We start from the raw sequence: 24,761 nt of genomic DNA on the forward strand, positions 1-24,761 counted from the left end.
ATCTTCTTCCTCATGTAGAAAACACTTCCGTTCTGTTTTCTGACAGGTTGTCTGAGTAACAGCTTCCTCTTTTTTTTCACCTCGTGTGAGTTGAATCTTTTGTTCTTTCACTTTCAGCTGCTCAGACTGATGGCGCAGTAAGAATTTCATCTGGTGAGTAAAATCAGCTGAAAAGAAATACAATTAAAGAAAGAAAAATTTGAATATAATTAAATAATATATATTAAAAAAAATAACCTCAAGGAGCTTTTTCCTCAAACTAGAGACTGAAAACTGATTATTGATCATTGCCAGTGGTGTGTGGACTGATCAGATGAAGCAGCAGCTTGTGATTAACAGAACTTTACAAATTAAGAAGAAACTGAATTATTAACTGAATTATTGCAGAATCCGACATTATGCTGATAGAAATGACACAAAACAACATCAACAACAGGCTCAGAGAGTCTCAACATCTGAAGCGGAAACAAATGACCGTCAGGCCGCTGGACAGGAGATTTATTTTTCGTCAGATTAATTTCCGAGTAAATCCCAAACATAAGTTCAGTCTGCAGTTTGAGATCTTTAAGCAGAAGTCGCTTCATGAGGAGCAAATTAATCAACACAACATCATACAGAGCAGAAGCTCAGCTGTTTAATTTCTCACATCCCTGGTGACTTTAGTCCCATTGTTCTCTCAGGATCTTTGCGCTTTGTTTGGCTGTTATTGTTCATAAGAATCTCAACTGCTTACAGATTGGAGGAATTTAATTATTTTAAAAATCTGTGTTGAATCTTTGGAGCATTTTGCTCTTGGACCCAGGGCCAGCTTTTGGCATAGGCGGTATAGGCAGTTGCCTATGGCCTGTAATATTATAATTTTACAGATATTATTAAATGTCTGTGGTCTACACAAAATAAACATAATGCACTAAACCACAATGCAGCCTCTATAGTGCAATGAGTAGCCCAATACACAAACCATGCATGAGAAATATCCATATAGAGTGACTGTATTACAGAAAGGAGAGTTACAGGATACAAACATCAGTCATCTTTTAATATGAAGTCATTGCAGTTCCAGTTGTGTGCATGGGTTAAGTTGGAGCCTCAGTGCACAGGAAACTATTCTGACACTCTGATGAAGGTCTGCTGGGACTGAAATGAGTGAATCACGTTTATAAAATGTGCAGTTTCTACATGGAACGCCTCCCTTCATGAAGCTTCTTCATGTTCTCCTCCAGGTGAGTTTCTCTCTGCTGGGTTCCAGTTCAGTGACACGATGGCAGAGGCAGCGACTGAAGCATCTGGTGAGTCCAGACACTCCTTTTCTGAAGCTGAACTAACTGTGAATGTTACTCCTGTTCACTGACTTATCTCTCTGTGTGCTGCTGCACTGACCCACTTTGTCCTCAGGGGTCCAGGAGGTTCATCTTATTCTCGTAGTTTTTGCTTCATTCTAGCTGCTCTTGTCATTCCAGTGGTGCAATGACATTAAAGTTCCACTTGGTGGAGACAGATCATTACATGTCACTGGTTGCACAACACAAGCTGTGCTGCTCTGTGGATTTGCTGCAGTGAAACTTTCCTTCCATTTCACCGACTGTGTTGACTTTTGTTTTGTCCTGTATTTTATTGCTTGTTGTCTTTTCCTCCATGATGAAATCTTTTGAAAGTTGAGTTCAGACCCACATTAAATCCTGTGTCCTACCTGCTTAGGCTGCCCTCTTGTATTCCTGTGTGTTCCTCTTTCTTTCTTTCTTTGAAAATTCATAACAAATCAACCATATGTGCTACAGCTTTGCAACTTTCACGAAAATGTAGCCCCAATACTGAAGAAACTTTTGTGCACTTAAACCTATTGAAAATTATGAAATCCATCACTTTGTTTTTTTGTTTTTTTTCAAAAAATGTAAAACTTATTAAACCTATCTCCTCCCACAACTTATGCTCAATTGTTCACAATATGCTCATTTGCTACAGAGCATCCTCAGACTGTCCTACACAAACGATTGACACAGATTTTTGATTTATCAAAAATTGAACCTACAGTGCACAGGGTATCCGCGGGGTTGTAAAAGGTAGTAAAAGGTAGTAAATAAAAGGAGCCCAAATTAAGGCCCTTAAAAGGTAGTAAAAGGTAACTAACACAATTTTAATTGGTAGTAATTTTTTTCATCATCCCATCAGTATATTATGACTTTTCCATTGATGCTGATTTTTTTCTTTACAGTTCATTTAATTAAAGAAATATTAAAACGAAAAATATGTGTGAGCAGGACACCAGGACCTGTGTCGGCGTTGATAGCCAATCAGTGATCCTGACTGCATTTGCCACCCTGTCGCATGTACTCGATTGGTTCACCTGCCGCATGTTGCGCTCATGCAGGGTCTCAAAACGTTAGTGTGAGCAAGCCACTTGCCGAGATGGGAAAATGTAAGTTTTCGCAGCTCTGAGCAGGGCTGTAAAATAGCGGTCGCCACTCGCCAAATGCGTCTAAAATATTCCCTTGGTGAGTTAATTTTGGAGGTCTACCTGCCACGGGGCGGGTAAATATTTGCACCAAGTCATGCAGTAAATTATGCAAGACGTGGCTTTAAATTCATACGGTAGCTAACGTTAGCGCTTGGCCGGTGATGTTTGTGTGTCGCACTTCAGTAGGTCCCCGTAGCCTGTCGGCTAGCGCTAGTGATCTGTTTGTTGTATGTCACACTTAAATAGCTCCCTCGACGTCGTGTGACATGTTGTGAGGTTAGCCAGGGTTAGCCTAGCCAGCTCAGAAGGACGACACGCAACGCACTGGGCAAAATGTCAGATCTCCTGATGGTCCAACTCTGCTCCCCAGACATCAGTGAGTTTGATCCGAGCAAAGCTGTGATGCTGTGGTACATAGGCGGAAATCCCGGGGGGGTCAGGGGGGACAAGACCCCTCCATCCATAAAGTTGTCCCCCCCAAAAAAACATTGTTAACACTAATAAATAATTTTCAATAATATAATAATATTCAATGAAAGCACAATGCAAGCGGTGCTAATTATAAATGTAAAACAGTGTGTTTTTAAGTGTTAAAATGTTATGCCCCCCCCCCCATGCCTCAAAGTGGTTCGGTCCGCATCCTGCTCAGTAACTTTCAGTCCGTCAGCCTGAGAGGCAGCAGCCTGATGAGAACTAGCAAGAAAACCTCCTCAAGTGAAAGCCAGTGAGTCATTTAGGGGAGACTGGGGTAAGATGAGCCATTTTTCATATTTAGGATCACTACATCAAGGCAATCATAGTTTTGTTGCTAACTAATATATCTGCATATATTTCAGGATGTTGTGCATCTCTTCAAACAAACAGAATGAGTGTAAACATAACTGTTTCCATAATATAGCATGTCCAAAAAAAGTGGTCTCGTGGCACAACTTACCCCGTGTATGGGGTAAGTTGAGCCTAGGAGCGGGGTAAGTTGAGCCGTATCCCTACTCACCCCCCCACCTTCCTCCCCACCTCCATCCCACCCCTCCCTCACCTTCTCCCTCCCTAAATAACAGTCACTTCTTCACATTCATGTGTATTTTTATTCATTAAACACAATTCAACAGGTACAATAAACAGCTGTTTTAATATGCCTTAAAGTGCGCTTGGGAAGAGAACATTAACAGCTGTGTTTTTGGAAAGAAAACACTAGAACACTAGCTTCTTGGTGTCCTTGCTGACAGTAAGGTCAGTTATGAACATATGAATGTAACACATTTGGTGGCCGCGGCCACCATTGGCCACCACATAGCTCCGCCCCTGGCTTTCACTCAATATTCCACCTGTCGCGGTTGCAGGGGAATACAAATTGCTCGGACCTCCTTGCTGTACCACCAAATCTGTGAGGTTTGGGGAGTTGTAGAGATTTAATATATAACCCTTGTAAAGGCTTAAGGGGTCAAAGCGGCCTGAGCCGGTGGCTCAACTTACCCCTGGCCAAATGGCTCAACTTACCCCAGAGCTACCATTTTGACTTTTTTAGTCCCCACAGCTAAAATTGTGCACTTTTATGTTAGGTTTATAACCTCATGTTGTAGCTCATAGATACCACAACTGATGTATAAAACAAATTTAAAATGATCTATTTTGGTTTTAACACAATTCTCAAGAAACTGATGATAGACTAAATTCACTTTCAAGAGTAAAAAATGTTTTTTTGGAAATAAATGTCTAACCACTTTACCCATGTGGTTCTTACCTTCACAGACTCCATGAAATGATACCTTCCTCCTAAATATTTGGTCACATGATCAATATTTTTTACCGTTTCCTAGCAACAGGGGGTGGCTCAACTTACCCTTTGGCTCAACTTACCCCAGTCTCCCCTATCACACCACTTGTTCACCAAGCACAAGGCTGTAATATGAAAAGCGATATTTTCCCCTGCTTGGTCCAAAACCTGCCTCTTTCAGCTCTCTGTTTAAGCTAATAGCTAATGAGACAGTGAGGGAGAGAGAGGACAGACCACAGGAGGAGCAAATACTGAGCTTTTTATTCTTTCAAAAAAGTCTGTCAGGATATTAATGTCAGAAATAGTTCATATTTTACTGATATTTTGAATTTGTCTCTAGATATATCTATTTTTTTGCATTTTAAATTGCATTATTTTGTGGCATCGTTTCATTTCATTTTCTTATTTAATCTAAAAGGGACTGTACAGCTCAAACATATACTGTATGTCACTATTTGATGCCATATCTTGCTTTGTTTTTTGTTGACACTACAAAAAATATGTTTTTTGAAGAATAGTTTGATGTAGTTGGATTATTCAAGGTATTTCCTCTAGTTTTAGAGCTTATTTTGAGTTTCTAGTTCTTGTAAAGCTACTTTGACAGACTGTAGTGGAAATAGAACAGTGAGCAACATGCTGAACGCTCAACGCTGTACAGCAAGTTTCAAAGGAGCGTAACAGAGGAAGACGTGGTACAGTTGTGCCAGACAGCAATTTTTTCATGTCCCCCCCAACAATTACTCTCAGAAATTTTGCTGTTTGTTGTCCCCCCCCCCCCCCCCCCCCCTCCCCCCCCCCCCCCCCCCCACAACAAAAATGTCCCCCCCCCACCCAAAAAAAAGAAACAAAAACAAAAAAGCCGCTGCTCAATGCCGTGTTGGTAGTAAAAGATATTTGAAAGGTAGTAAAAAAGGTAGTAAAAGGTAGTAAATTCAAGTTGAGGATTCCTGTATAAACCCTGGTGCATCAAAATGTTTGACTGTAAACGGTAGTGTAAACATACATTTGCAAATTCTTGCTAAATAAATCTTCAATGTTCATGAAAAAATGGACAGAATTATAGAGTCATGGTAGATGACGTGTGGCAAATTTCAGAATTGTATCTCAAAAACTCAATTTTTGACAGCATTTTGAATTTGCTCTCATGTGAACAATTAGAGTCAATGCAAGAATGGCATTTTTAAACATCAGTTTTTCACTTATGGAGCAAATCAATTGTTAAAATCCATGCTGTCTAGATGCAATATGTGTATTTTCAGATTTTTGTCTTAATAACTGAATTTTTGACGGCTGTTTAAAATCTGCCTTTCAATGCATGGCTGCCTGCTGTCCTGCACGTCAGTGATTGGCTCAGTCAGTTTGTGAAGCTACATGTGAAGTTTTAGCTCAGTGAGATAGAGGCCAGGCCTCGGTGTCCAAGACTGAGTTCAAGCCTCAGCTTGTGCAACATTCCCATGTGCCAAAACTCTGCATGCCAGATTACCTCATCTGCAAACACAAAGCAATAGCCCTGATGGTGGCGCTACAGCAAGCCTCTTGATTTCAAAACTTTGAAAAATGTATAATAAATCAATCATATGTGCTACAGCTTTGCAACTTTCATCAAAATGTAGCCCCAATACTGAAGAAACCTTTGTACACTTCACACTTAAACATCAGTTTTCGCTTATTCCCTATTATATCCGACTGGATATAATAGGGAAGGCTGGGTCATGGAATTGTGGAATGGTGTGAACATTTAAACACAGGGATTCAAGAGCCGTTTAACCATTTATTGACCACTGGATAACAGGGGGGTAGATGGATGGATGGATGGATGGATGATTTCTATACAAAATAAGAAAGGTTCAATGCATTGCTACACACACCAATTAAATTCAATTTTAAATAAATATGATGCTTACATTTTAATGCATCCACAATGAAAGGAGAGGCCTGGGCTTTCTTTATCATAACCCTCAGGAGTCTGATTGAAAACAAAGACAAATCAGCAATAAATAACAGATACTGTTATATAAACTTAAAACTTGAATTCTTAATCATTATACTCACAGTAATTCACTCTTTTGAGGACAAACAAAGTCTATGTGGCTTCAATTAACTAGGTTTTGCCCCAATTTACCCAGACTCTGTAAATAATATGAACAACAAATAGAATGGAAGTACAAACTCAGGACCCTTTAACACAGGAAGAAAACTAGGGTTTAACATCAATTGAAGAACAACAAAATGCACAAACTTTACTGTGCGGCAGCAGGGCAAGGCTCAAACAAAGGGATCCTAACTGGACACACCTCTCCTTAAATTACCTCCCCTGTCTAACTCCTCCCAGTGCCCAGCCAGGTGAAACAACCCACCCCAAACAGAGTACACCAGCTTGAGATTCTTGAACATAACCTATGTAGTGTAAATCTGTTATCTGGCTGAAGTAATGTGGACAGTGTTTGGGAGTCTTTTTTTCCGTCTTTGTCTCTGGTCTCCTGCACACCTGCTGATCCACAGGTGCACAAAAATCCAAAAGTCTTTTATAGTTTATAAAAGTAAAACAGAGCCTGGAGATTAGTGGTGGGTGCGATTCATCGAACTTGCGATGCATCGCGATGTTTTCGTGCATCGATTTGCATCGATTTTATCATGTCGATTCTTTTCCACCAAGCCCGAAAAAAAAAAACGGGTACCGGGAACAAAAAGTAGGTAACGCGCGCGCCACCCGGACAGTTTAGTAGGTGGGACCATAGCAAACGGAAAGCCGTTGTAAAATAACTGTAACTCACGGCTTCAAGGGATTTGCTTTATAAAATGATTACCCTACATATAGCCCATAAAATAAACACACAAGAAAAAAATCAATAATTTATTGGTAAAAATGCATCAATAAAGCAAGATAGAGTGGAGTGGACAGAATGCACAGAGCGCAGACGCTAAGATTGCTTTTTCATCTAGCGCGATCATCATGTCACATCAGGCTATTTGGGCTCGTTAATGTTGAATTGGATATTTCCATTAATAGTGCAATTGTTAAAATAGTGTTCAATTATGTTTGGACTCCTCTTTGCAGGGACGGTGGCGTGCGTTTCGCGACAGGTGTGTTTTTGCGCAGACGTAGGCTATGCCTAACGTCGGTTGTAACAATGATAATAGTAGTATGCTGTTAATTTACCATACATCGGCGCTGTCACACTGTGTCCGCTTTGGGTGGAGATAAAAGGCAGGTGGATCAGGAGGCAGCAGGGAGAGGGAGGCTATTTCTCCAGGGAGGTCACCGGACAGTGGGTTACCCGGCTGCTCATATATGAATCCCCGCAGGCTTTCTATGTTTTTTTTCGGCAGCATCTTTGTGATTTTTTTTGTGCATTCGTTGAAAGACACGGTGACATATTTTAGGCCATTTTTGTCGTGGTGAATGCTGAAGGAGTTGGGCTTTAATTTGCGGTTGCCCTCATTAGCCCTGCGTCCCATGAAGCTGCACGTCAAACCAGACTTTACAGACAAGCCCCCTCCTGATCCACCTGCCTTTTATCTCCACCCACGAAACTAACGCCACCGTCAAGTACTTTCGCAACACGATAAATTATAAACTATAATAAATACATACATACTTACATAAAAGTCAATGGTGTACTGTAGTGCCTGTGTACCAAATTTTTAATTACTCTTTGTTATGATGGAACTGGCTTATGCAGTTCTTTCACTGGCTTCTAGATGGGGCTGTGCTCCATGGCAATGTTGGGTTAAATGTTGGGAGCTACTCCCAGATTACATAGTCAAAATATTTTGTCTTTGAAAAATAATTCCTAGTCAAATGTTCAAAAAATCTTTATTTTGAGAATGACATGAGTTAATTTCTGGGCTATTTATTTACAAAGCCACAGATTAACACAAAATCAGTCTTGCATGGAAAATAGCTGTAAAAATCGCAATAATCGAAGAATCGTAGCACCAATAATCGCATCGAATCGACAAACGCTGTAATCGCTATAATTGAAAAATCGAAGCTCCCATAATCGAAATCGCATCGAATCGTGAGGTACCCGTGGAGCACCCATACTGGAGATGCAGCTTTTGCATCACATGACTTCAGACTTTGGTACAGTCTTCCTGAACAACTTGGAGCTGTTGAATCACTCTGCAGCTCACAAAAACAGGACGGGAAGCAAACTGTTTGTTGACCGTCTCTGTGGGCAGCCAACAAGTTTTTACTCTCATGTTTGAGTTGATGAATGGAAACATTATTGTTTGCACTGGATATGAAAATTGATGTTGTACCTGTGCTAAGGTGAGCATGTTTATTTGCCACTGTGAATAGATAGATAGATAGATAGATATGCTTTATTCCAGACTCAAGGTCCATCCAAAAAAAATCAAATCAAATCAAAAGGACTAATCGACACAGAATAAAAATAAAAAAAATTGTCTAATGACTATTTTGAATGAATGAATCAGATTTATACCAGTACCCCCAGAAGTGAGATGTGCAGCGTGTGTCACTGTACATAATATTCACCAGTGCCACAACAATTTGATTCTCAGAATAATTTAACCGGCAGATGAACCTGTGAATTGCATTTCTCAGGACCACTTGCAGCGTGTTCACTCCAGCACTCACAAACAACTCACTCGCATTAGTCCATCTGGGCCTTTTTAAAAGTATCCTTAGAGCGTCATTATGCCACTTGTAGTCTCTGAAGGCTCGCTTTTTGTAGTTCAACCACAGATGAGCAGTGTACAGAGGTGAACAATACACTTTGAACAGAGTCAGCTTCACACCAACAGTGCAACAACCGAATTTACGTGGCAATAAATTTGCTCACACATACAACATACGACACTGACGATACATGTCCTCATCATCTGTCAGCTGGTCTGTGATCACATGACCAAGATATTTCACTTCACTGCAGATATTTAGAACATTACCTGAGAGTTTAAAGAGATAAGATAAGATATTCCTTTATTAGTCCCACGGTGGGGAAATTTCAAGCATTACAGCAGCAAAGTGGATAGCAAGATATGAAGCAAATTTACATTATAAACAGTATAAACAGATAATAAATAACAAAAAGCAATATAAACATTATAAACAAGGGATATAGAAAAAAATAGAAATATGAACAATTTAAACAACAGAAGAAAATAACCTAAACCTGAGGAACAACCCGCTCCGACGGAGGTTCAGAGTTAGTGTGAAACCATGAGACCAAGTGGCAGAACCCGACACCCGGTACTGGGATTCAGGAACTGTCAGACTTGATCCAGCCTTATGGAATCACACCTTCCCCTCTAGTCTTTATGTGTTATCTACCAGTAGTGCAGTGTGTGTGTGTGTGTGTGTGTGTGTGTGTGTGTGTGTGTGTGTGTGTTGGGAGCAGCAGGGGGGGTAGTTAAGGTGCTGAGAAGAAGGAGAATGTGCATTATAGTGCAGTCAGTGCAGTCTTGGAGAGTGTGTGGTCTACTGGGAGCACTGGTTGTTGTAGAGTCTGACGGCTGCAGGAAGGAAGGACCTGCGATAGCGTTCCTTCACACACTTTGGGTGAAGCAGTCTGTCGCTGAAGGAGCTCTCCAGTGTAGTTAAAGTGTCCTGCAGGGGGTGGGAGTCGTTCTTAATCATGGATGACAGCTTAGCCATCATCCTCCTCTCACCTACCACCTCCACTGAGTCGAGGGGGCATCCCAGGACAGAGCTGGCCTTCTTGATCAGTCTGTCAAGGCTCTTCCTGTAAGCCGTCGAGATGCTGCTCCCCCAGCAGATCACTCCATAAAAGATGGCTGATGCCACCACGGTGTCATAAAAGGTCTTCAGGAGTGCCCCCTGCACTCCAAAAGACCTCAGTCTCCTGAGCAGATAGTCTGCTCTGGCCTCTCTTGCCTTAAAATCAGGAAAAGTCATATGTCTATCCTCCATGGTTCTGCAAATCATGATCACACTTTTTGAATTGTTGTACTTTATATCATGTTGTTCCCCATACACAGAGCACACGTTAAGGAGCTGCTGCAAACCAGCTGAGCTCGGACTAAAAATCACACAATCATCAGCGTACATAAGATGGTTCATCACTGTACTACAGACCATACAGCCAGTTTTACATGAGCTTAATTTATTTGATAAATCATTCATGTAGAAATTAAATAAGACAGAAGATACAAGGATACAAGGAAGTTTATTGGTCATTATACAACAGGTTATATAGTGAAATTAAAATGTGGTTCCCTCTTGATTGATTAATTGATTGTGTAAAAAAAATAGAATTATTAAGCCTGGAGGAGTGCAGATGGTGCATTCAGTAGTCTCACAGCCTGAGGGAAGAAGCTGCTCTGTAGTCTGGTGGTACGGCAGCGGATACTTCTGTATCTTTTGCCTGACGGCAGCAGGGTGAACAGGCTGTGGCTGGGGTGGGTGTTGTCTTTTAGGATCTCACCTCACCTCCCCGATATCACTGATGCTTGGTAGATGGGTGCCAATGATGTTTTGGGCAGTTTTAGTCACTCGTTGCAGAGTCTTCCTGTCCTGGGCCGTGCACATCCCATGCCAGTTTGTGATGTTTCCAGTCAGGATGCTTTCAATCGCTCCTTTGTAGAAGTTGAAGAACTTGGCATGGGAATTTTGCTTTCTTAAGTTTCCTTAAGAAATACAGCCGTTTCTGAGCTTTTTTAACCAGGGCAAAGATATGTGAAATCCATGTTAGGTTCTCTATTATGTTGATTCCCAGGAACTTAAAACTGCTCACTTGCTCCACCTCAGCTCCATTGATGTAGAAAGGGTTGTGTGTCTTTGCCTCTTTTTTCCTAAAATCAACTATCAGCTCTTTGGTTTTGCTGACGTTGAGCAGTAGGTTGTTTTCTGTGCACCATTCTGCAAGATGGTTGATTTCCTCCCGATATGAAAACTCATCATTGTTGGAAATCCGGCCGATGATGGTGGTGTCATCTGCGAACTTCACAATAGAGTTCTCTCCATGTTGGGGGTTGCAGTCGTGGGTGTACAGCGTGAACAGGAGGGGGCTGAGCACACAGCCCTGGGGCGCTCCGGTGTTGAGCACTAGAGTGGAGGAGGAGAGACTGCCAATCCGAACTGACTGGGGTCTGTTTGTGAGGAAGTCCAGTATCCAGTTGCAGAGAGTGGTACTGATGCCCAGAGTGTTCAGTTTTCCAATCAGCTTCATGGGGGAGATTGTGTTGAAAGCTGAGCTGAAATCAACAAACAGCATTCTGATGTAGGTGCTGCTTTTCTCCAGGTGAGTGAAGACTGAGTGGAGAGCAGTGGAGATGGCATCCTCTGTGGATCTGTTGGTTCTGAATGCAAACTGCTGAGGGTCCAGACTGGCAGGGATGTTGTTCTTTATGTGCTGGAGAACCAGTTTCTCAAAGCACTTCATCAGGATGGGGGTGAGTGCCACAGGGTGGTAGTCATTTAGATCAGACACTGCAGACTTTTTAGGCACAGGGATGATGGTGGCTGTCTTGAAGCAGGTGGGAACACTCTCCTGTGACAGTGATATGTTGAAAATGTCAGTAATGACATCTACTAGCTGGTTGGCACATGTTTTTAGTAGGGTTGGGTAGGATACACCAATACGACCGGATAACCGATTTTACAGGCGAGAGATACGGCTGTATCGGTAGCAGACTCCTCAATCGATACGAAATCCGCCATGAATCCTTAGATGAATCGATTGTAGAGTTGTGGATCGGATATCGCGAGACTATGAATTGGTTGCCTGAGGCTTTACAGTTTTCATCTCTAAACAACACGAGAGCTCACGAAAGGACTCTCCCGAATGGTCCGTAACGTTAAGGGGCTTTCACATAGCGCGTGCTTGGCGCAGACCTCGGCCACCGCAGCCATTCATTGTGTATGTGATCGCGGGACGCGAGGGCGCACCGGTCCGCGCCTAGAAGGGCGCAGCGCGGAGCTGGTTGGCGCCCTGTGAGGTCAGATCTGGGTGGCACAACCCCTCCAGTCGTTTCACCTGCACCTGCACCACCAAGAAAAAAATTTACAACAACTGCACCGGCACCGTGCGAGTCCAAAAGGCAGAGAAACTTTCCAGGCTACAGGAGCGCACTGACATAGATTGTGTAACTAAGGGAAGAGGTGCCACTCTGCTGTATTTTCACTGGCTAACAGCAGCACACTGGCTTAGCTTGTCTATTCAGAGAAGAGGTATCACTTTGGCTTATTTTTCATATTCAATCTATGTTATCACAGGAATGCTCCTGCTCATTCATTGTTGAATTGTTAGGTCTGTTTGATAAGTAATTTTCATTTTTAAAACAAATAATAATTTAACATATTGTTAAATTATTTAACATATTGTTAAATTATTGGAGTCAAACTTACTGGTAAACATCTACTCCTTCAAGATAATTTATTATGTTCTACAACTCATAATCATACACTAACACTAAATAGCGAGTGTTTGAGAAGCATATTTCCTCTGTGCTACAAAAGATCTGAAGTAAAAAGTGCTCTCTTGTTGTCATGGGTCTGGATAGAACCACCACAGGTTCCATGCCCGGACCGCGGTCCATCATTTGGTGATGCCCAGTCTACATCAACAAATGTTAACTATCGTATTGTTTTTAGGGTTGTATCAAATCGTATCGTTCTTAAACCGTATCGAATCGTATCGTTCTTAAACTGTATCGAATCGTACCGAATTGTTCTCTATTAAAAATATATCGTTTCTGAATCGAATCGGAACCCGTGTATCTAGATATGTATCGAATCGGCCTCATGCCAGAGATTCCCAACCCTAGTTTTTAGTACATGGCCAGGGATGTTGTCAGGCCCAGCAGCTTTACTCATATTCACTTTCAGCAGGACTTTCCTCACATCCACTGTGGATACTGACAGTGGCCGGTCCTCTGGAGGCGGAGTAGACTTTACAGCTGACTCTCTGTTGAGGAGATCAAAGTGAGCATAAAATGTGTTTAGCTCGTCTGGTAACGTGGCCTCACACATGATGGGAGCGCTCCTGCTTTTGTAGCCTGTCACACTTTTGACCGCCTGCCACAAGTCTTTGCTGTTGTTGGTGTTGAGGTCTCTCTCCAGTCTCTGCTGATGCCTTCGCTTTGCCTCCTTGATGCCAGCTTTCAGTTTTGCTCTGGCGGTGTTGTAGGCTTCTTTGTCACCTGACTTGAAGGCAGCTTTTTTGGCTCTACATAGAGCTCTCACCTCTCCATTCATCCAGGCTTTCTCATTAGGGAATGATTTAACTGTCCTTGTTTTTACCACATCATCAGCACATTTGCTGATGTATGATGTCACTGATGATGTGTATTCTTCAAGGTCAATGTGGTTCTCCTGGGTAGCAGCATCTTTGAACATCTGCCAGTCTGTGAATTCGAAACAGTCCTGTAGAGCTGCTGCAGCCTCATCTGTCTACACTTTAACTGTTTTTACAGTTGGTTTGCCCCTTTTAGTCAGCTGGATGTAGTTAGGCAGGAGAAGCAGGGAGATGTGGTCTGACTGGCCAAAATGAGGATGAGGGAGGGCTCTGTAGCTGCCAGGAACATTGGTGTAGACATGGTCCAGTGTGTTGTTTCATCTGGTGGGGATGTGGACGTGCTGGTGGAATCTAGACAAAACAGTTCTGAGATCCGTTTGATTAAAATCCCCAGCAACAATAATAACAGCATCTGGCTGTTTTGTCATGTGACTGCTGATGACCTCATACAATTCCAGGAGTGCATTTTTTGAATTTGCATCCGGTGGAATGTAAACAGCAGCAACAAACACACTGGTGAATTCTCTCGGCAGGTAATATGGCCGACATCTCAGCAGTAAAAACTCAATGTCAGGTGAACATTTTCCATCCACTCTCGCCCACCCCCTCTCGTCTTACCGGAGTCTTGTGTTCTGTCAGCCCGTCCAGTGCTAAAGCCTCATCCGGTATGTTTTCATGGAGCCACGTCTCTGTGAGGATGAGAGCACCGCAGTTTCTGGTTTCTCTTTGCTGGGTCAGCCTGAGCCTTATCTCATCCATTTTATTTTCCTGTGACCAGACATTTGCCAGGAGTAGGCTAGGTAGTGGTATAGCCTTGGGTCCAAGCCTTCTTAGCCTGAGTCTTAACCCGGCTCGTTTCCCTCTCTTCCTGGGTCGACCGCACCGCTTGCGATGACGTCTGGTCCGAATGTTTTTAAATGTCTGATCTTGAGACGCTGAGATGCCGAGAGCAGAGATCATCTCAAGGTCAGCTGCACTCAATTTAGCCACTGCACCTCCTTCTCTGATACCGACGAGCATGTCAAAGTTGTACACAACACGATTCCCGGCAATTGAAGCGAAATAATCTCTTTTTTCGCCCCGCCATGCTAAATTGGAGGGAGCCACCAGCTGCTGCATCCACATGCGCCGCCGTTGCCATGACACTCCCTTGTCTTACTCCGTTACTGACATGAAAAGGAGCAGACATGCAGTTGTCCCATTTAACTTGCATGGTCTGTTGGGCATACCAATAGGACAGGACTCTGAGTATATAATTAGGGACACCGGCTGCACCCAATTTTTAAAATAATTTCCCATGATTCACCCGATCAAATGCCTTAGTGGCGTCTAAAAATTATATAAAAACAGATGAGTTTTTTTCTCTTATAGTTACTCAGCAGTTCCTTTAACACATATATACACATATCTGTACCGTGTCTCGGTTTAAAACTAAATTGATTATCATCTCTAGGAAAATTTGTTCAACAACTTTCGACAGTATATTAGCTGGAGCGATGGGTCTATAGTTATCTGAGGAACCCATTTTTCCTGCTTTATCCTTAACCACAGGAACCAGCAGCACAGTCATCATAGAGTCTGGAAGAAAGCCATGAACTATGACAGCAGTGAAGCATAAGGCAAGAACTGTACATAACCTTGAGTTTGCAAATTTGAGATGTTCAGCGGAGATAGAATCTATATTGGTCATTTTATTAACTGATACGTTTTTAATCGCTTGAATAATCTCATGGGATTTGATCATATCTATATTTTCAACATTTGCATACTTGATAGCCATTAGTCTGAACACAGTTAAACAATTTACTATAATGCCTTCGCCAGAGTTCAGCAATAGCATTAGCACCAGAGACTCCATCTACTGTATATGGTCCAGAGGGTTCACAGATATTAATGTGTTTCACCTAGATGGGAGTGGCAGCGCAGCGGGGGGAGGTGTCAACAGACTCAGCTTGGCGCAGTGACAGTTTCGTGCCAAAAGGCTTCGCTGAGGTGCGCTCAAAGCTCGCCTCCTGAAACCACGTCTACTTTCAGCGCAAGGCAAAGCGGGGCCGGGAAGTTTGGCTGCCTGGCGCACGTCACCAAAACCTCACAATCAGCACAAACAGTGCCAATCTCCTTTGATCTGACATCAGATGTGGCGGGACAGTCGATATGGAGATACATTTATGTGCTGATTGAGATAGTAGCATTGAATAGTAGTTTTTGTGGGTATTTATTGCACTGTTAATGTGCCTGACATTGCGAAGGCCTGCCTGTGAGGTTTCGGTGACGTGTGCGCACTGCGCGCCGGTCTCCACTCCGCCTGCGGCAGTAGACTTCCATGTCAGTTGTGTAAACGTTCATTACGCCTTTGCGCAGCGCATTTTAAAGGCGAGGACAGGGGCTGATTTGATTGGTTTAAAGTGAATCGGCTGTGTCAAAACCACTCCACGCCTTCTCTCCTCCCTTCCGCCGGTAGGAGGGACAGCAGAGTAGTTGCGCCACCGGCCACACCCAGTTGGCGAAGTGCATCTGCGCTACGCCCCCGCCTCGCCCGGTCTGCGAAACTAGAGCCCCTTGTCTTGACTCATCTTGAGGGAGCAAAGACTTTTGCCCATCTTTTATTCATTGACTTTTCATCTGCTTTTAACTGCATACAGCCACACATCTTAGCAGAAAGATTAAGGGACTTCCACAGCATCGATTCTGGTCTAATAGCCCAGCCAATGGACTTTTTAGCAGTAAGACCACAACGTGTGAGGGTCAGTGGTGTCCTGTCAGACACTCTTGTCTCCTCCACTGGATCACCTCAGGGCTGCGTCCTTTCACCCTTCCTGTTTGTGTTGTACACGAACGAGTGCCGTAGCCAACATGTGGGGCGTCACATCCTGAAATCTGCAGATGACTCAGTGATCGTGTCCTTGCTGAGCAGTGATGACCCTGATCTTGGCCCTGTAGTAAAGGAATTCACGGACTGGTGTTCCTCATCGTTTATGTGCATCAATGTGTCAAAAACTAAAGAAATGTTGATAGACTTTCGCAAACATCTGTCAGTCACCTCTCCTCTTGTCATTGAGGATCAAGCCGTTGAGCTGGTCCATAATTATAAATATCTTGGCACTAACATTGATGACAAGCTGTGTTTTGATTTCCATGTGGATGCTGTCTGTAAGAAGGCACATCAACGCATGTATTTTTATAGGAAACTGTGGAGTTTTAATGTTGACAGCACTTTTATGAAAATGTTTTACTCTTGTTTTATTGAATCTGTTCTGACCTTTTCTTTTGTTTGCTGGTATGGCTTACTTTCCCTCAAAAACAAAAACAGATTTCAGGGCATAGTGAGCGTGTGTAGCAAAATTGCAGGCATTAACCTCAATGATCTTTCTGATGTGTACAAGCTCAGAGCCCTAAGTAAGGCCCGCTCACTCCTCACTGAGCAGAGCCCCCCCTTGGTTGGTGAGTTTGTGGTGCCCCCGTCAGGCCGCAGGTATATCCTGCCAAGATGCAGGACAAATAGAATAAAGTATTCTTTTGTCCCTGCTGCCATAGGTCTGCTGAACAAGTGATTGATTAATCTGTTTGTTTCTATTTACTGGTGTCTTCTGTGCTATATGTGGATGTTATTATGTGATTGCTGTTGATTGTTTTTGTACTGCTGGCTGCAGAGCGATTTGCCCCATGGGGACAATAAAGACTCCTTGAACTTGAACTTGAAGTTGACCCTGGTTTGATATAACTTTATTTTTCTGTATCTTACAGAGACAGAAGATGTGAGAACCTTGAAGCGCAGCGGCAGCTATGAGTTCCTGCCACCTAACAGTGAGTTAAACTGAGCTGAACCAGAACTGTTGTGGTGATTCATAAGATTTAAGTTTCCAACGTCTCATAACAGGTAGACAGAAACTGTGAGGTTCAATCAGTTTATTGACTTCCATGTTTTATGATAGAAGTTTAATGAATAACTTCATTTGGAGATCTTCCAGTTTCTGGCTCCTGTTATTCCACCTGGTGCAAAGCTTCTTCAAGCACGACTCAAGTGTCTTTTCTAGTTTCCAAACGGCTCAGTTGTCATTTCCCCGTCCAGCGCCCCCTTGTGGAAATAGCAAAGTGTCTTGTGTCCATCTGAGCTCCATGGGCGTGTTGCTCTTAAAATGAGCTGAGCTCAGCTGCAGTGTTGCTGCGTTGCTGTCCCACACACAGGGACGCTGCTTCACCTCAGGGAGCTCAGATGGAGTCCTGATCTGCTCAGGAGCTTTCACTCCGTCTCCTTCCTTCTTACCTGGAGAATCCTCCATTAGAACAGCAGCCCACCAAGGTGTGACTCACCTGGCTGTTAGAGGGGACGGGAGACGGCCTCTGATTGGTTTACTGCATGTTACGCCCAAAACACAGCCAGGATTCATGAAGAGACTCAGTTCAAGCCTTTAGAGCCAGGAGCCTGGAGCAGCTCAGCCTTTAGTCCAGAGTTCAAACAGCAGCAGAGACTTGGAGCCTGAAGGAGCTCAGAGCAATAAAATAGGGTCCTAGCTCTTCCATGTGTTTGTGTTTGTCTTTGCATTTGTTCTGGGTGTGCACATGTGTCCGTGTGTGTGTGTGTGTGTCTGCGTGTGTGTACATGTTTGTGTGTGTATTCTATTTACATACTCTCGTCCTCAATGGACTTAGAGACAGGTTAGAGACAGGTTTGCAAAGTGAGGCATAAAAATAATCTTGTTGCATTCATGGGTTTCACAAGTGAAATTAAATCATTTATCGTGGCATTAAATCAAAATCTTTTGAGCTTTACCTGTGACATACATTTAGTTTGGTTCTGTTTGTTAATTTAGCATTTTCATTTCAGTGTCTGAGCTGAGGGTTGTGCTGCTGGGGAACAGCTGGACTCACAGGAGTGAAGTGGGGAACTTCATACTGGGAGAGACTGTGTTTGATCTTCAGAACAAAGACGACCACTGTCTGAGAGAGAGTCGACGGCTGAAGGAGAAGAAAATAACGCTCATCAACACTCCAGATCTGCTGCTTCCCAACATCTCTCAAGACAAACTGACACAGGATGTAGAAAGCTGTGTGAGGCTCTCTGCCCCTGGACCTCATGTGTTCCTGCTGGTACTACAGCCTGAAGACTTCACTGAGGATCAAAAACAGAGGTTACACAGAGTCCTTGAAACCTTCAGTGAGCGCTCTTTTGATCATTCACTGGTACTGACATCAACACCCAGAGAGGAGACATCAGCTGGAAACTACATGCAACATCCAGCCTTAAAGGACATGATCAGAGAATGTAGATACAGACACTTGAACCGAATGAACCTTGAACTCCCAGAGCTGTTAACTCGCCTCGGTCAAGTAGTGAAGGAGAACAATGGAGAGCCTGTGAGCTGTGATGTGTTTGAAGATGCAGCTGCTGATCAACAAAAACCAACACTTGACAGCTGGGATCCTGTTAGAGCTGCTGGTAAGTGCAGGAGAAATTTATGATTTACTAATAATGATTTATGACACAGTTAAAGCATTATGTAAAAAGTTAAATTCATTGATGATGTCATCTCTTTACAACAAGCAGCAACAAGCTCCGTCTTGAACTGTATGTAAATTCATCACAAATGTAGTTTTGTTTTTCTCTTGTGTAGGATGGTGATGTACTGACTGATGGTATCATCTTTTCATAGGGATGAAACCCACCACAACACACAGTCTGTCATCAGAGGGAAGCTCTGTCGACCAGCGTGAGTAAATTCACTTCAGGGTTTTAACATCCAGCCTGAAATCTGTGATGTAATCTTAAAAATTATGTGACAATATTAATTATACATCACTCCCACAGAGCACGTATGGCTTATATTGGTCCAACACAGGCTGCTGATCAAAGATTACAGTTAATTTGATGTGATATGTTCAATGATTGATAAAAGCATGACCCTTGGTACACTTGTAGAGTTTGGGGCTGTATCATCGTATCTACTGAACCAAACATGATAACACAGAATGGATGATGCCCACCCCCATGTTTGATGGTCCAGGATGACAGTGATACCATGTTGTGTTCAGTTTTTAAAGCTCCATCTTTTTGTTCACTAACCCTGACAATACAGTGACTGTAAATAGGAGAACAATTTTCAATATGACCTCACCAGTTTAGCCTGAAAAGAATGTGTCAAACGCAAAGATTTACTTCAAAATTGTTTTGTTTTGTTTGATTGTTTTGTCAGTGTTGAACCCATTCTTCAGTGTCTCCTCCACACTGACACAGAGCTGGGCAATGTAAGGAGGCCTTTTAGCCTAAAAAAAAAAAAGCCTGTCTAATGTTGGGTAATCTGGGTTTAAATTTATTCATGTCAAAATGAAACTAGTTGCACCTTGTCCAATACCACAAGTCATGTTGGGATGATGGATGTTTTTATTTCTCTTGTGTTTTTATTGCAGCATCTGGACTCAGGATTGTGCTGTTGGGGAAAAGTGAGGACAAAAGGACAACATTAGTCAACTTTATAATAGGAAACAAAAGTTTTCACTTACCAAAACCTTCCCCAACAAAGCACTGTTTGGCTGCCTGTGGAGAGTGGAAAGGAAAGCCTTTAACAGTGGTGAAAACTCCAGACATCTTCAGTCTGCCTGTGGAAACAGTGAGAAAAGAGATGAAGAACTGCATGGCTCTTTGCTCTCCTGGACCAAATGTTCTGTTGCTGATAGTGAAGCCTTCTGACTTCACAGAGGAGAACAGACTCACTCTGAAGTTCATCCTGAGTTTGTTTGGTCAAGAGGCCTTTAAACACTCCATGGTCATCACCACACATGAGGGAGGTGGAACAAGTTCATCTGTAAAACAGCTCCTTAAAGAATGTGGAGGAAGGCACTACAGCATGTCATCAGATGACCATCCACTGTTAATGGAGATGATGGAGAACATTGTGAGAGAAAACAATGAGAGCTGCCTCACCTCCACTGAAGAGTGTGTGAACCTGGTGCTCTGTGGGAGGAGAGGAGCAGGGAAGACCTCAGCAGCCGAGGCCATTTTGGGCCAGAAGATGTTTGATCCAGGCTCTGAGTCTGCAGTGTGTGTGAAGAATCAGGGAGAGGTGTGTGGACGTTGGCTTTCCCTGGTGGAGCTTCCTGCCTTGTCTGGAAAACCTCAGGAGGCAGTAATGAAGGAATCATTCAGGTGTGTCTCCCTCTGTGATCCTGAGGGCGTCCACGCCTTCGTCCTGGTCATACCTGTGGGTCCCCTCACTGATGAAGACAAAGGAGAGTTAAAGACCATCCAGAGCACATTCAGCTCTCAGGTCAATGACTTTACCATGATTCTGTTCACTGTGGAGTTTGATCCTAACCATCCAGCTGTTGTTAACTTTCTAAGTAAGGACCAGGACATCCAGCAGCTCTGTCAGTGTTATGGAGGACGCTACGTTGTCCTCAACATCAAGGACAAACAGCAAGTACCTGAGGTGTTGGATGCTGTGGAAAAGATGAGACCTGCAGTATCCAGATGCTTCACAATGAAGATGTTTACCAAGGCACTGATGGAGAAGGTTGTTGAGCAGGAGAAAACTAATGCAAGATTTATTGCTGAACTGCAGGATCTAAAAAAGGAAAGAGAGGTATCAGGTTTTGAAAGTCAGAGCACAGAGGGCCTCAGGATGGTGCTGATAGGGAAGACTGGCAGTGGGAAGAGTGCAAGTGGAAACACCATCTTGGGCAAAAAGCATTTTAAATCCATTGCCAGTATGATGTCTGTGACCAAATTTTGTGAGAAAGCAGCTGGAGAGATTGATGGCAGGCCTGTTGTTGTGGTCGACACGCCCGGCTTGTTCGACACAACGTTTTCCAATGATGAAGTTGCACAGGAGCTTCTGAAGTGCATCAGCATGTTGGCTCCTGGACCACATGTGTTCTTACTGGTGCTGCAGATTGGTCGCTTTACACAGGAAGAAAGAGACACAGTGAACCTGATCAAGAAAGGATTTGGTGAGAAGTCAGGAGATTTCATCATTGTTGTGTTCACTAAAGGAGATGATCTGGGAGATCAGTCTTTTGAGAGTTTCATAGAGACGGGTAATGACTTTGTCAAAAAGCTGGTAGCTGACTGTGGAGGGAGATACCTTGTCTTCAACAACAAGGATCAGACAAACCGCACACAAGTCAGAGAGCTGCTGACAAAGATCGACAACATGGTGAAGACAAATGGAGGAGACTGCTACACCACGGAGATGTTCCTGGAGGCTGAGGCAGCCATACAGAAGGAAGTGGAGAAGATTTTGAAGGAGAAGGAAGAAGAGATGAAGAGAGAGAAGGAGGAGCTGGAAAGAAAACATCAAGAAGAAATGGAAGAGATGAGAAGAAGAATGGAAGAACAGAAATCTGAAATTGAACAGGAGAGAGACCAGAGAGCTAAACTTCTCAAAGAAAAGGAGGAAGACATTATCAAAGAGCGTGAAGAGAGAAAGAAAGAAAATGAAAGGAGAGAAGAGGAAGACAAGAAAAGGAAAGAACAAGAGGAAGTTGAACGACAGGAATGGAAACAAAAACTTAACGCATTGGAGAAAAAAATAAAATCTGAATCAGAACTAAAAGAAAATGTTGACCAGCAGCTGGAGCAGAGTAGAGAAGAGCTGAGAAAACAGCGAGAGGCTTGGGAGAATGAAAGAAAAGAATGGTGGGAAAAAAGACATCATGAAGATGAACAGAGACGAGAGGAGGAGCGAACGAGACTTCAGAAGCTCCAGGAAGAGTGCGAGCAGGAAAGGAAGAAAGATGAAAACAAAAGAAAAGAAGAAGATCGAATCAGAAGAGAACAGGAGGAAAAACAGCGAAAAGAATTAGAGGAAGAGTTTAAGAAAAAACTGGAGAAGATGAAGAAGAAAAATGAAGAGGAGGCAAGAAAGAAGGCAGAGGAATTCAATGACTTCAGAGAGAAATACACCAAGGACTTTGCAGCTCTGATGGAAAAACATGACGAGGAGATGAAGGCTATGAAGCAAGAGCACGAGAAACAAATTCAAGAGAAAAAGGAGAAATATGGCCTCTTGAAGGAGCTGTCAGACTACAAAGAAAAACATCTCAAGGAGGAATCAGAAAAACTGAAGAAAAAACATGATGAGGAAATTAAAGAATGGGAACAGAAATACAAAGATAAATGTACCATCCAATGATAATTCTGTCCAGTTTCTTCATTATAATGACATCACTGTGACCCCGCCTTCACCATACACACACACACACACACACACACACACGGACACACGCGCACACACACACACACGCACACACACACACAAACACACACACACACACACACACACTTTATTTTATTATATTGATTTATTATGTATTTTGCTTTTTTTGTTGTGTGCCTGATGTCTGCTTTTGACTTTATTTACTGGTTTACATTTGCTGATTATTTGATGTACTGTATGTGCTTCTTATGTTTTTATCAAGGTAAGATCCATTCTAGAAACCTCTTGGAGTTTTTAAATCTTACCTAAAAAACTGGTCTTTTATTCGGTTGTGCACATAAATCAAATCTAAAATCTGTCAACCACCAGCATTTCATCACCATTTCACCATTACCATTTATTTTAAGTAAAACCACCTGCTTTCCCTCAAACAACAAAATCCCAAACATTATAGCAGGCAAGAATTTATATGAATTCAACCTTTCACATCAGAGAAATATGAAATGCTGAAGAATGATTAATCATACACTGATTCTACTTTGTGTAGTTCAACAGTGAATTTTACAAATTAAATCTTGTATTTGTTCAATTACGTTCATTATTTTAGTTAAATATTTTTAATCTTGTTTTTGATTGTATTTTGAGTCACACCTGCACAACCTGGAAACATATTCTCTTATGTGAAAGACATTAAGTTGCTTAACAATCATATATCTGCTGATGTTTATCATTAAAATAATGTAACCACTTCTATTCTGTATCCATATGTTCTTATAGAGTTCCTGCAAGTGTTAAACCAGCTGTTGTACCAATTGTTGTAGAGAGAACAGAAAAACAATCCCACACACTGTCCTCGATAAATCCTGACACATCACTCGCTGTGGTAAAACTGCTGAGTCATGTTGAAGAAACCACTGAGGTTAACATTTGCTGTTTGTTTTTCTGTTGTATTTGGAGGTGAGATGCCCTTAAGATGCTTTGGTTTTTCTCTCGCCAACTTGGACATTTATTCTCTTCTTTCTCCTGTACCTGTTTCTCTGTTGGTGTAAATAAAGTTCAGTAAACTGAAGCTAAAATAAACAGAGTCAGTATTTCTGTTACGATTCAGAGCAGAAACCCAAGAGCAGGACACAGAGACGCAGAGGCAGGAATGAGGTAGAGAAGTCATTTATTGTGGAGCTGCTTGTAGACGGAGTGGCTGGGGGCTGGGCGATGGCAGAGCGGGGCGATGGCCAGGCTGGGAGTCCGAGGGCCGAGGGAAGCCAGCGCCTGAGGACTCAGGTGTCAATTAGTTACAACAGCTACCTGGAGATCAGCGTAGCCTTCTATAATCCCTCATAGCAAGCATTTTACATGCACTCATTCAGCCTCATTTGTCTGCAGGAAAAAACTTTACCTCTGATAGCTCCATAATCTGCCTGTCAGTGAACAGTCTGTAAGTTTCAGTGAGTGAACTTGTTTGTTCCTCCATGATTTTCAACAGTGAGTTCTGGAAGCATCTTATCCAGCTGCTTTACGTCAGAGCCCAGCAGCCTGAACAAATGACGTCTGCGACTGTGGCCCCAGTGTTGTTTCTGTTGGTCTAACAAATGAAATCCAACATGTTATTCACTTCACTTCACTTTACTTTATAGTGAGACTAGTCTGAAATTTGTCTTTCACCTTGGTAGCTCCATTTACAAACATTTAACGTGACATTATACATTTAACATGACCATTATACATTTAACATGACATTATACAAACAGAGCAGTTACATGGCATTATACAAAAAGAACATCACATAATGACCAAAGACAATAACTCCTCAACGAGCATTTGATTGGGGATTAAGCTCTGTGTTCAGTTTTAGGATTGACTGATGCACAAAAGAGTGCTCCAGTCTAACCTTATAAAATTGTTGAACTCTGTATCTTCAGTTTGATGGTAACAATTTATATTCACTGTTCAGGACGTGGTTGGCGTTCGAAACAATGTTGTTAGTCAGCCTTAACATGTTATTGTGGTAGGCTGACTCATAAACTTCCACAAGTGGCTGACCCACAATCTTAGAGCAAATCTTATTGACGACTGCAATCATCCTGCATAGTCTAGCCATAGTACGGTGAAACTACAATAAATTTGCTTATTTTTGTGCCAAATTTGCCTTTTTG

General features: G+C 42.6%; 1 protein-coding gene and 1 long non-coding RNA gene across 2 annotated transcripts in view; one reads left to right on the plus strand and one right to left on the minus strand.

Annotated features, from left to right (window-relative positions):
- Positions 1-23,727, plus strand: part of LOC115364837 (GTPase IMAP family member 8-like) — a 146,969-nt gene extending 123,242 nt beyond the window's left edge. Inside the window, exons 5-8 of the mRNA XM_030059471.1 lie at positions 17,201-17,260; positions 18,282-18,893; positions 19,108-19,164; positions 19,862-23,727. Coding sequence (XP_029915331.1) covers positions 17,201-17,260; positions 18,282-18,893; positions 19,108-19,164; positions 19,862-22,584 — 3,452 coding nt within the window. The 3' untranslated portion in view covers positions 22,585-23,727. The remainder of the gene's footprint in view (positions 1-17,200; positions 17,261-18,281; positions 18,894-19,107; positions 19,165-19,861) is intronic.
- LOC115364903 (uncharacterized) lies at positions 60-6,358 on the minus strand. Its single transcript, XR_003928736.1, has 3 exons — positions 6,282-6,358; positions 6,134-6,195; positions 60-167 (listed from the first exon to the last, which is right to left on the minus strand). It is a non-coding gene; the product is annotated as an uncharacterized LOC115364903 (long non-coding RNA).
- Positions 23,728-24,761: the final 1,034 nt, after the last annotated feature.

This window comes from Myripristis murdjan, chromosome 9 (genome assembly GCF_902150065.1).
Source record: "Myripristis murdjan chromosome 9, fMyrMur1.1, whole genome shotgun sequence".
Taxonomy (NCBI): Eukaryota; Metazoa; Chordata; class Actinopteri; order Holocentriformes; family Holocentridae; genus Myripristis; species Myripristis murdjan.